General features: G+C 37.6%; 1 protein-coding gene across 8 annotated transcripts in view; it reads right to left on the bottom strand.

Moving 5' to 3' along the window:
• The window catches only part of SYNRG (synergin gamma), a 69455-nt gene that overhangs the window by 24419 nt on the left and 33015 nt on the right, over positions 1 to 12021 (bottom strand). For 7 of the 8 annotated variants that reach the window (XR_010918002.1, XM_067538093.1, XM_067538091.1 and 4 more), the window contains one exon: positions 8736 to 9686. The exons of the other annotated variant lie outside the window; for it this stretch is intronic. Coding sequence is in view for 6 of the 7 variants with exons in the window: in XM_067538093.1 (XP_067394194.1) it covers positions 8736 to 9686 (951 nt within the window). In the remaining variant the exon portion in view is untranslated. The remainder of the gene's footprint in view (positions 1 to 8735; positions 9687 to 12021) is intronic. 8 annotated transcript variants of the gene reach the window in all.

The following is a 12021-nucleotide window of genomic DNA, read 5'->3' as shown; positions in this document are numbered from 1 at the left end:
ATGAATTATTGAAGTGCTGCTTGAACTAGATTGTTGTTCAAGCATGTAAGTTTCAGGAAAAATATGAATGCTGCTAAGATCTTTATTTTTGCTACATGTATTACTGACTCAGAAAACTAGATAGAAAACCAACCATATTACACAAATCTTCAATCAAGCATTTATACTCACCCAGTAATTATATGGGCCAATATGTCTTGTTGCTTCCATAAATGGGTGTAAGAGAGACAAGAGACTCCGTTTGCTTCACTAAACCCACCAAAGAAAGCTATGCAATGATTTGTTTCTGCCAGACTCTGTCTGCTACTCACTCAACTTTTTTTTTTTTAATTTAGATTGAAATTGTTCCATATGGGGAGGCATAAAAAGCTAGGGGCCATATACTTTTTGTGAAAGCATTTTTAAAAAAGCTATGGTTGGTGTTTGTTTTCAGGCATTAACAATTGTCATTTTGGATTAGATACTCAGCGGCTGCTCAGTGCCTAGGGTAAAATGGTCTCAAGATAAAGGAAGCAAACAAATACATTCTCTTAGCATCATTTTAGCAGAGGCTGTTCTGATAAACATTTTTGTCCTGACTGGCTTGCATAAAACAGCAGCAGCTCAGGTTTAATAAAAAGATAGCGAGGAAACAAGTTGACATTCCAGCTGCCCTTTTAATTCAATCTGACTATGCTAGCCTGAGGATTAAACTCCCTTTTACAAAACATTTCTGCCTTCATTTACTCATTTTATTGGAAGGGGAGAATACAATGAGCTTCAGGCTGCTTTTCTGACCTGATCCACATACACGATTAATTAAGAAATCCAACAATTATATGGAAGAATTGCAGGCAAGTTTAATGGCTGCCAAAACCAAGTGAAGAGCCCCTTTCCATTGTATCTGTGAGGCGTAAAGTGTCACAGATGAGATTTTCCAGCCATTCAGGCTGCAGCAGCATGCGTGTGTGCCGGGGTATCTCCATCGGAAGGAGAAGAAGAAGTAGAAGTAGAATACACGATGATCATATTATGAAGATCTGCACAATCTACTGTGAGTGGCTTCTCATTTTGGCTAAGAAGGAGGAGAGAATCATGTGTTGTGGGCAGATCTTAAAAGAACACATCAAGGTATTCTTTCCCCTCAGTCTGACTCCTGGCTCAAATTCACACTGAATTAGTGGCAGCGCTTGGATTAGAACCCAAAACTCCCAATCCTTTTGCTCTAACCATGCTTCCACTACAGTCTCCCTGGAAATGGCAGCAAGAAGATATTTTAATTCTTTAAAAACAAAGGTTTAGATCCCTGAAACTGAACCCACATGCACAGGGGTCTGGCCTGCGTAGATTCAGATACAGGATGGGAATTTAAGAGCTCAGTTCTACAAATGCTTACTCATTTGAGCAGCGCCATTGCCTTCAATGGGATCAACTCAGGTGAGCAAAGTGTTACAGGAAAGGACGCTTAGAAAATAACAGATCCTGGGTAAAATTATTTTATACCTACTACAGAGCCAGAGCAATTTATTAAAAAGTCCAGCATTGAAAATAAAAATATGGATGCAATTCTAAATGCCATAAGGCAAACTAGGTGTTATAATAAATACTATTTTTGCCCCATTGTAAAATCAATACTGTTTGGCTTGCATATGTATTGCATTACCACTCATTAAAAGTTCCCTCTGCCCATGGGAAACGGAGTCATAATCCTTGTGATGGGTCTAAGATGCAGCAGGTTCAAAGTTTTCTAGAGACCAGAGATAAATTTAATGAAAAAATTACTTCAGTTAAAACACTGCAGCTAGAACCCTTGGTAATAGCAGCTTCGTTTTGCTGTTGTGGCAATTCAACCTTTCTTTTAAATGGTTGTGCATCTGTATTTTTCAAATCAAGAGAGAATTAACTGAAAATAGATCTAAACTAAGTACTAAGAACTAAGTACTGTCTTCAGCAAATATAGCTTCTATTCAAAAACATCTGTAGCAATTTCCTCATTCAAGAAACTCATGTAAATGGCAGAATTTGAGCCAATGGAAGGGAGTGGAATCTTTAAAAATATATTACAGAATGAGCAAAGATTAAATTCATTACAAAAATTCTTTCATGTGCTTTGCTTTCAAGGTACTGTAATCTTCCTACCTAGGCAGGATCACTATGTTTGACAATTTCTAAATCAGAAAATATTTAATGATGGATGTAAGAGGAATAGCAAGTCACAATTTAAATTTTCAAAACTGATTTGCATTTTTGGCAATCTGAATGGCATTTCAGTCTATACTGAGCCAAACTTCATTAGCATGTTTTGAAAAACATATTGTAAAGAGCCCCGTCAAAGCAAGTCAAGCCATGAATAGATCATAGAAAACAATCTTTAATTATTCCTTTCAGAATTCTACCCACCAAAAATGAATTCAATATACTACTGAGTAATAAGGCAGTGTTCCCTGAACAGCAATGCTGGTAATTTCTTGGCTTCTTTCTGAAAGGATGCAAGTTATATTTTGCTTTTTACATTTATGGCAATATAAAAATCTGAATGATAATTATATGTAACTATGTGGAAATTATTATCATTGTCAGCCCCGCATGTTAGACATTGGTATATTTTGCAGTCAGACTAAAAATCAAGTACAGCACAGTATGTATGGCTTCTCAAATTACTGGAAGAAACAAGTATGAAAAGGGAATAAAGAAGAAAGTTTGTAAGATAAAAATGAAACAGGGACGTATGGCTCCCATTTCGGTTGCATTAGATATGACCAGACCTGAGCACAGATCATATATCTGACTGTTTAAACATATGTATACATTTAAATAGCTATTTAAGCTTATAGGTGCTCAAGATCATTTTACCCAGTTCTATTCTACTAGAATACTGTATTTTTATGAAACGGAATAGTGAAAACAGCTACACAGTCCATTTTCCAACAATTATCTGAAGTGCAATATGGATGTGTCACTATTACTAGCAATAAGAAGATAACTGTCTTCATGTTAACTCAGTCAAAATTCTCCCTTGCATAAGTGCTGCCAGTTGTGTTAGGTTACAGAAGTCATACATAACGTAGCTATCTAGTTAATTTAATATTAAGCCATTTTGGACTATATGTTTTCAGGAGCAGAAAGGTACTGCTTTAATTTACTAGTCTTCCAGCCTTTTAACATCACTGTTTCTTCCAATGTAATTTGGACATACAGAGAATCTACACAGAAGCAGAAAACAACGGTCTTAGTTACCCATAAAAATGACATGAACAACAAGCAAAGGCTATTTAACCTGGTATTATTTCTCTCTGATCAGTCTCCACAAACAACCTAACACAATTGAAAGAATACTTATTTGATCAGAGTCAAATTTACTCAATCATGTGTCATGAAGCCAGTGATGTAATCAGAATTGCATTGTGTTGGCACATTAAAAAAAATATTTAATGAACTAAGCACAGCAAAAGGCTTCTTTGTATTTTCATCACTGAAAACAATGACTTTCACAGGAGCCTTAGAATCTTAATAGCACAGTTTAATCCATGCCTTAAGTACAATAGCAAAATGTTTGAAATATTTACCCTTCATTTATATTTCCCCTCTTTACAGCATTTTCCATTTTAATACTCTCATAATCACGTTCTCTAACTGTAGAACTTGCCTGACAACTGCTTGGGAATAGCCAGCATCACTGCTGTTGATGAGAATTAGACTGATACCTGCTAGGCAATACATAGAAGAACACTGTCAGAGGATGGAATACAGCTGTACGACTGTTTCCCAGTGTTACCTATTATTACATGTAAACTTGACATCCCTTGTCTGAGCTGACTATAATAATCTACTTCAATTACCATGGATTAAATTATGTCTGCACACTGTCTGGAAGTAAATTTACAGGCTTGAATTTTCTATGTCAATGGTTTAAGAGAAAACTATTCAATAGTAACAGTGCCAATGTTACTAATATTTAAAGGAAAAGGGGAATTTTGACTCAGAAGGTGATTAGAGGATATATTTCTTTGGATATGTACAGTTGGAGCCCTTTCACCTCTAGATTTCAGGTTTGAATTCAAGCCTGGTGACTGAAAATTGTTATATATCTCGAGTGCTGGCTAGGCGACCTCTAAAAAAAATTATCTAGTTGTCAGTTCTCTTCTTAGTAGACAGAGGTCCATGTCACAAAAACACCACAATTGGGATTAATTGGCCATTCCGTTGACAGTTTCTGCAAAGAACCCAAATAGTCTGACTGTGCCATGGACACAACTTCCCTCTTACTTCTTCAGGTGATCCCTGCAGGTCAGGTCTGAAAGTCAGGGCACAGTGCAGAAGCTTGCGCTATTGTTGTCTGTGTCAAGCCTATTGCTGACTGGTGGAATTAAGGGACAGATTCTCAACTGGTTCAGTGATTACAATGGCGCTAATCTAGTTCATGGCCATCCCAGAGCTGTTAGTCTGACCACTACCAAGAGCACCTAATTCACTGAAGATATATTAAAATGAAGGAAAGAAAAAAAAAGTGTCCCATGCAGTAGAATCAGAGAGTCTTACTAATTTTTTTTTTTTTTTTTTTTTTATTGGTCATGTTAAACAATGGTTTGAGCAGAATAAAGGCATCAACAGAAACAACATGGTTTGAGCCTTTACAATCCTTAAGCTCCAGATATTTTGGAGGAATCTTATGTGCTTGTAAGCACTTTTGCTTGGTTTGGAAAACCAAAACACAAAATGTATACTTTTACCTGTTCGATTCTCTAGCGAGGCAGATAGGGTTAAGCTTTTAAGCGGTTGTATTCATAGAAACATTACACTGAGAGAGATCTTGCAACTGAATGTCTAAAACATCAACCAGGGATGAAAAACTGCTGATGTAAGGATTGTGACCAGAGAAAATTTCAACATAAAACTGCATCTAGCAAACATTTTAAGAGCCATTCATTCCCTATCTCAAATATGGTTAGCTGATCAACAAAGATACAATTTTAAAGGAACTCTACAATTGGTGTCTGGCAGTGTTTACACTTCTAGACATTGGTCCAAAAAAACATTTTAGGACAAGACCTAATGAACAAGCTCTCTCAAATGGGAACAATTTTCCCTTTAAAATTTCTCAAAATGTGTATGATGAGGAAAAAATATTTTCAACTGACTCCGTGCCAGCTTTTGGTCTTGTGGCCAAAAAGACCAAACTAAAATACAAATTTGGCACCCATTTAGTCCTCAATCTTTTCTATTACTTCCTTATTTAAAAAAAAAAAATTGATTTTACAAGCAAAGTTGTAAAAAGAAGCTATTATGCATGAACAGCAACAAGGTGTATATCATCACTTTTATGCCTCAAACTCAAGATCTTCAGTAATAGAAATAAGTGTTACTGCTCCCAAGATTTAGGGGATCCCAAAGGAACAATGGGCTCTGAAATGGTAATTACCACAAATCTATTTTTAACTTTGTCATCTGTGATATAAAAATTATACTAAAAGTTACAAATCAGAACCGAGAATAGCGTCTTTCACTTCTAGGACACCAATGCAAATTCATTCCAGGTTACTAGGGACCAAAAGTAGTTAGCACAGGAAGACTGTTTGGTGGCCTGCAACACCTGAAATGTGCTCAATTTGACTGTTCAATTTCCAAGGGACTTGAGTTCACATCACAAAACCCTTCATCATCCAATTGGCACCCTTGTTGGTAACAGCAGAGAAACTAAGATACGAGTTGAGACTGAGGGTCCCTGTTCATCCACAGACTAGATATAGCATGGGAAGATGCTATATCAGTCTTCAGTGTTATCAAGCCATCAACATTTCCCAACATTAGACTTCACAAAATTGCCCTTCCACCCCAGACAACTAGCTGATTAAACTTCCTCCTCGCATCCCTATTTAAATATCAGGTTAAACTTCAAATGATTTAAAGTTTCAAAAGTGCACAGGAAGTAAGTTCAAAGTACTTAATCCAACGTGTTTGAAGAACTGCAGTGCATTGTACACTGATCCACTTACTAGCAGAGAGGCAACTTCCGGTCTAAGGGGATACTATAGCTTGTCAGGAAAATCAGAAACATTTCTGGACTACAAACAAAATTACACACATCCCCACACTTTCAAAATATGCCAAGATAATATTTATTAACACAGCAGGACTTACAGATCACAAAAGATAGTGATACATAAGAGCTCTTAAAAGAGTCATTAGAATAAATCATGCAGGTCAATATTTGCAGAAGAGAGATATCAAAGCAGATTCGAGAAGGCACATTCACACAGGAAATGTTTAGTTGAAACAAGACATTAGAAAAGCAGCAAAAAACCTGATGTGGATTAAAATATACAGAGATTTCCAATAATGCCAAAGAAAAGGTACTTTACAGATTTGCAAGAGCGGCTAATTGGATAACCCTTTGAGGATATTCTGAGTGAGGGCAGGTTCTTGCTGCGACACTGTCAACTGAAACCAATCAAATGCACATAACGTGACTAAACTCTAACTAAAATGCTTTAGTGTTGGAGAAAAGGTTAAATTTGGTATAAAGGCAGCAGCCTTGTTGACGACATGCAGCAGGTGCTCAAAGGGTTATACAGAGTATATGCAAGAGAAATCAGGCAACATCAGCATAGTCTACCTTCCATACCAAGAATTATAGCAAAGATTAAAGAGACAGTATCCCCTTTAGAGACAGTTTGGGAGGTTATTCCACTCCCCCCTCCCCTTCCAAAAAGAACCTTAAAGCAATTCAAAGAGGAGAGGACCATCTACCCTTCCCCCCAAAGAAACACCCTTCCCTGTATCCACAATCAATCTGTATCACATGAACTCAAGTGGACAAGGAATAAAGACCCTTGTATTGCTGTGCTAGAATTAGAAAAGTCAAATAAAACACTTTACAGAGCCCCAGCTACTGCTACTCTTCCTTTCAGACATTTACATAGTCTGGGCAGACAACAAACATGGTTCCCAATGGCTAGTCAGCCATCTCTTTGTAACAAGGACCACAAAGGGATACTGTCCCTTTCTGACATTAAATATACAGATCAAAGGAAATGAAAAAAATCTGCTTTTAAAATTACGTAAACTGAAAAAAAAAAAAAGACGAATATCTCAGGTTCATAGCTTGAAATGTATCAAACATACATAAAGAAACACATGAGCACAAAGGGTTCTTTTAACAAATATAGTTGAGAGCAAGCTTGATTACAAGACCAAAACAGGAAGGAGCTAGAGTAAAACTCTCCTTGTGAAAACATCGAACTTGGCACCATGAAAGAATACAGACTTTGTTTTAAGTTTCAGAAAAATAGCTTCTAATTAGTACTTCAGAATTCAAATTTTTAGCATCAAGCACATGATGAACTAATCCTTTAAAATAAAACAAAAACAAAACTCTTTCCTGACACAAATTGCAGTTAACAATTACTGGTTGCTGTGGCCAATGAAGCTCAGACATAGGAGAAGAGAGACATAAAAATCAAGCTATCGTCAAAAGAGGCTAGAAAAATACTAGGAAAAAGTGCTTTCAAAACCAAAGTCAACACTCAAACACACTGTAGGTGCTACCTTTTTGACAGCCCACTGAACTTGGAATTTTACCAAGCCATAATATGAAAATTAAACATCTTTGCTAATAAAATTATTCCTGATATTTTGTACCCTGTTAAAGAGTATCTTCCATGTCTAAGTTGCCAACTTAATTCTTTCCCTTACTTAAAAATATATAATGCAAAATTACAGTACTGTATATTTTTTCTACCCAGATCTGCAAAAATGGAAGAAATATTTCATATGGAAATAACCAATTCTTGCAGCAATAGCTTTTACATTTTCAGTTTGTGTGCCCCTCCATTCAAAAAAGCCTTTGACTGCATTATACTTGTCACTCAAATACAGTAATATTTCCCATATTATTAAAGGCCACAAAACGTTTAACTACATCTTATTTCTCTATGTACATATAAAAAGAAAAACCAGGACACTTGGGAAATCTGTTTTATGATATGCCATAAGATTTGAGATACTTAGTTCATATTCTCTCGGGAGTGCTTTCATAAAGAGAAATTAAAAAGGGGATAATCTAAAAGGGATAAAGTAAGAGTCACTTTGTTTTAAATTTAGCTCCAAAAGCTAGTGATTACCATGCTAGCACGTACAGGTTCTTTGCATGATTACTTCCAGCAATGGTGTTAACTCTAAAAACTAATTGTATTCCAGTTACAGTAAAACTGTATTTATTTAATACCTCCATTTCAAGTACTGCAGAGTTCTGGCTAAGCAGATGCATTCCCCACTTTAAAGGGCATATGTACTAGTGTCATTAGTTAGAAAGGTTTTCATTAACAGCGCAAATTAGTGTTCTACATATATTTTCAGACACACAGAGTGGGTCAAGTCCTCCAGCCAGGTGCTTAGCTGAAACCAAGAGATTAAAGCAAGGCTTTCAATGTCACTGATCTAGATCATACAAATGGAACCACTGTTTGTGTTAAAAGAGTTTCCATTTCAATCCTTGCTCATGGGCATCAATCACACAATGCAGTCAAATCTCAAAAATAAATGATGATTGAATTTAAACTGCCCAATCTATTTATAGCTATCTAAAACAAAGAACAACAGCACTGCCCTGCTAAGGGACTGGCAGCTAGCAGGTACACAGATTCAGAAGCCTTTCACAACTGAAAGACTAGTGCATAATACTGTAATTTAACACACAGAGCAACATTATCGAAATCTCCATCACCTATATTACCAGAGCAATCTAACCAATTCCTCACCTGCTGCTGGCGGATGCTGGCCACTAACTGTTGGTAAATCCAAAGAGCTATCAGACATGACATGCTTAAGATCTCCTCCCACATCAGCCAGCTTCATGTCAAACTGAACAGAGAGCGCATCTTCAGAATCCTCCTTGCCGACACTGCTTCCCCCGATGGAAGGGAGATCCAGAGACTTGACTGAAGCAGAGTCTTCTTTGGCATGCTTGAAAGCTGCCACTTTGTCTACCAGGGATTTATCTGTGTTACTACACATAGAAGAAAACTTGTTAGAGGGGAAGTCGGAAAAGTCATCGTCACTTTTCACTGAAGGGGTGTTGTCTTTCAGTTCCTCAACACCTGTTCCAGAGCCCTCCAGAGAAAGCTGTTTAAAGATATCGTATTTGGTGGGAGCAGCAGCAGCAGAATTCTGCCCACTTTTCATTGCACTGAGAGAGGAGCCAGTTGGGGGGAAAGGATTGGCCTCTTGCTTAAGAGCACTGTATCTGTCATCCGTTTTTTGTTCAGAAAAGCCACTGCTATTATTGAAAGCCATAAAATCTGCAAAGTCATCTTGTCCCCCAACTGACATACAATTAGACAATTCCCCCAAAAGGCTGAATTCTCCAAAACCGTCAGTCAAGCTCAAGCTTTTACTGGGTGTTGGTGGTGGAGCAGCAGCAGAAGCTGGAGGTGGCGGTGCAGGGAAAGATGTTGATTTTGATGAACTAAATGCAGCTGGAAATGAAAGTTGTTTATTCTCTCCAGTGGAGGAAAAGAGATCTAGCTCTGCCCGATTCAAAGGGGTTTTTGCTTGTGTTTGTTGCTTTAACTGTACAGGAAGAGAGGGGAAGGATGCAGGGAAAGTTTTCTCTTTAGTAGGTGGGTCTAGTGGTGAGATGCTGTCAGCGGTTTTAAAATCTGTGAAACCATCATCGATCCCTGCAGATTTGAATTCTGCAAAGCTATCTCCTGAAGGGGAGAGAAAAAGAAAAAAGAACAAGAAGTAGGATCTTGAAATGAGAACAGGTATGTCATACTCACACCATGCATCAAACAAACTGTTTCGTGCAACATCAAAATATTTGTATGCAAACCTATTCAACTTGCCAGCTATGAATGTATGTTAAAAAACAAAACTTAGGCTTCTATGCATCACTCAATTTAGGTGATGTCTCCAAATATTATTCCAAAAACTTACAAATTCTTAAAGAAGCCTCAAACCATATCAAATTCACCTTAGAAAGAGTTCAATATCAACACATGCTTATGAGTGACAAATTCAGGTGGTGTTCAGTACTGTATGTTGTTGAATACTGGACAGATTCCCTTCCCCTTCCCACATACCTCAGACTTATCACTGGCAAGAATGAAATTTGGAATTTCACTTGTGCCAAAACTTGTATTTGCCCTGTTACAGATGCCAGAAATATGGCACAGCTATTGCCAAAATCTTCTCTGAGCTTTTCTCCGTCTCTTCCCCCAATCCGCCACTTCAAAATGCTGTCAATTTTTAACTCAGAACAGTGGCACATGGTTTCTTCACAGGATGGCAGCAGGAAGCCAAAATAAAAGCAGCACTGTTGACAGGTTGAAAGGGGAGTGTAGAAGGAACAGACTGATTTCCAGAAGCACCTAGCCTCAGTCATCAGACAGTGACTTTTTTTTAAAAGCTTATTTGTTATTACAGCAAAGGTAGGCCCAAGGCATAACAGGAGTTTACTGGAGTGTATGTGATGGAAAACACAACTAACACGAAGAAAAAAAGCACCAAAGTGCCAGTCTAACAAGGATGGCAGAGTCATCATCCTAACTAGTCATCTCACATCATTTTCAACCCTCCTTTTAAAAGTCTACCCTTTTCTTCTTCTATCAAGTATAACAAAGAGAAGCAAGCATTCAGAACTTCACAAAACTCCATCCAGTCACCTTCATGATACTCCAGCTTCTGTTAAAACTGAGAACTACAACTCGAAGTAAATACTGAACTTGAACCACCACCAGATTAAAACAACACACAGCTGGCTGGCATACAACTTTTAACAAAAGCATCCATCAGGAACTTATTTGGATTTTAAAAGGACACTGTTAAGGTATTTCTTACCATTTTTATGTTGTCTTTCTTACCCATTATCATAACACCTTAGCAGGGCCACCAGGGGAGCGGGAAGGGCACTTTGTGACAGGCTCCCTGTTTGAGAGGGCTCCCAAACCTGTGGAATCTGAGTGAATGGTGTTGTGACCTGGAGCACGGGGTTGCCACTCACTCAAATTTACCCTGGGTGCCCCTCCACCAATAGAGAGGAGGCCACACCAAACCTGAATGATGCCATGACCCTATGTGCCATGCTGCAATGCATGCAGCAGGGAAGCAGGCCCAGCCCCATGGGACAGGAGCCACAACTGAGGGATGAGAGCAGGGCGGGCTTTCTGTTCCTTTGCTAAACAAATCTGTTCTTTTGCTAAAACGTTCCCCTTCCATCACATCCGCTCACACTGCTCATTGTAAGATGGCCCATGACTAGAACAGTTGACACCATTTTTTGGTGGTAGGTAAAGAGCACTGAAGCATTTCTTCTGAAAAAGTAGGAAGAAGTATATAAGCTTTGTAAAAAGGCATGAAAAAAAAATCAAAGTCAAATTTGGAATAAACACATGATGTTGCCCTTTTAGTTTTGTTACTGTGGCTATTTTTTTGCTGCTCTTAGGTTTGGGTCTGTCAGAAAGAGAGTGTAGATCCTCTTTTCTAATGTAATACATTTCTTTACTCTTAGTACAAGACTGATTTGGGGATTAAAGACAATAATCATTGAAGGACCTGAACTTGCAAAGTGCTGAGTGACCTCAACTCCTATTGGATTTGAAGGTGATCAGTATCTCAGCATTGGGCCCCAATGGATAATAGCTGGGGAATGCCTACAGATCAGTGACTTACACATTATCCTTTTGCACTGAGAGAATTATTCATAAACATAAAAATTGCTAGTTTTCAGACCACATATTAAATGTAAAATAATTAAAGCCGTTTGTTTTCAGTTTTTACCAATTTGTACGGAAAAATTCCTGGGTTTCACAAAAGCTATTTTTCATTATTGATCAATTTTCACCCAAATTTTGGACCACTCAAGTACACAAAAATACTGATTATGTTAAGAAAATCCAATACATCATATTAGATAATGTGTTTATTTTAATAATAAATTAGTCTAAGTGTAAATGTGAGGCTGTCTGTTAAAGTAAGGCATATTAATCCTGAGATTTACTCAGAATACCGTGACTTCTTCCCCCCACTGATTTTTTTTTTTTT

The sequence above is a fragment of the Emydura macquarii genome, unplaced genomic scaffold (assembly GCF_026122565.2).
Source record: "Emydura macquarii macquarii isolate MOO-44397 ecotype Brisbane River unplaced genomic scaffold, CSIRO-AGI_Emac_v2 contig_450, whole genome shotgun sequence".
NCBI lineage: Eukaryota > Metazoa > Chordata > Testudines > Chelidae > Emydura > Emydura macquarii.
This window is presented reverse-complemented; position numbering and strand designations above follow the sequence as displayed.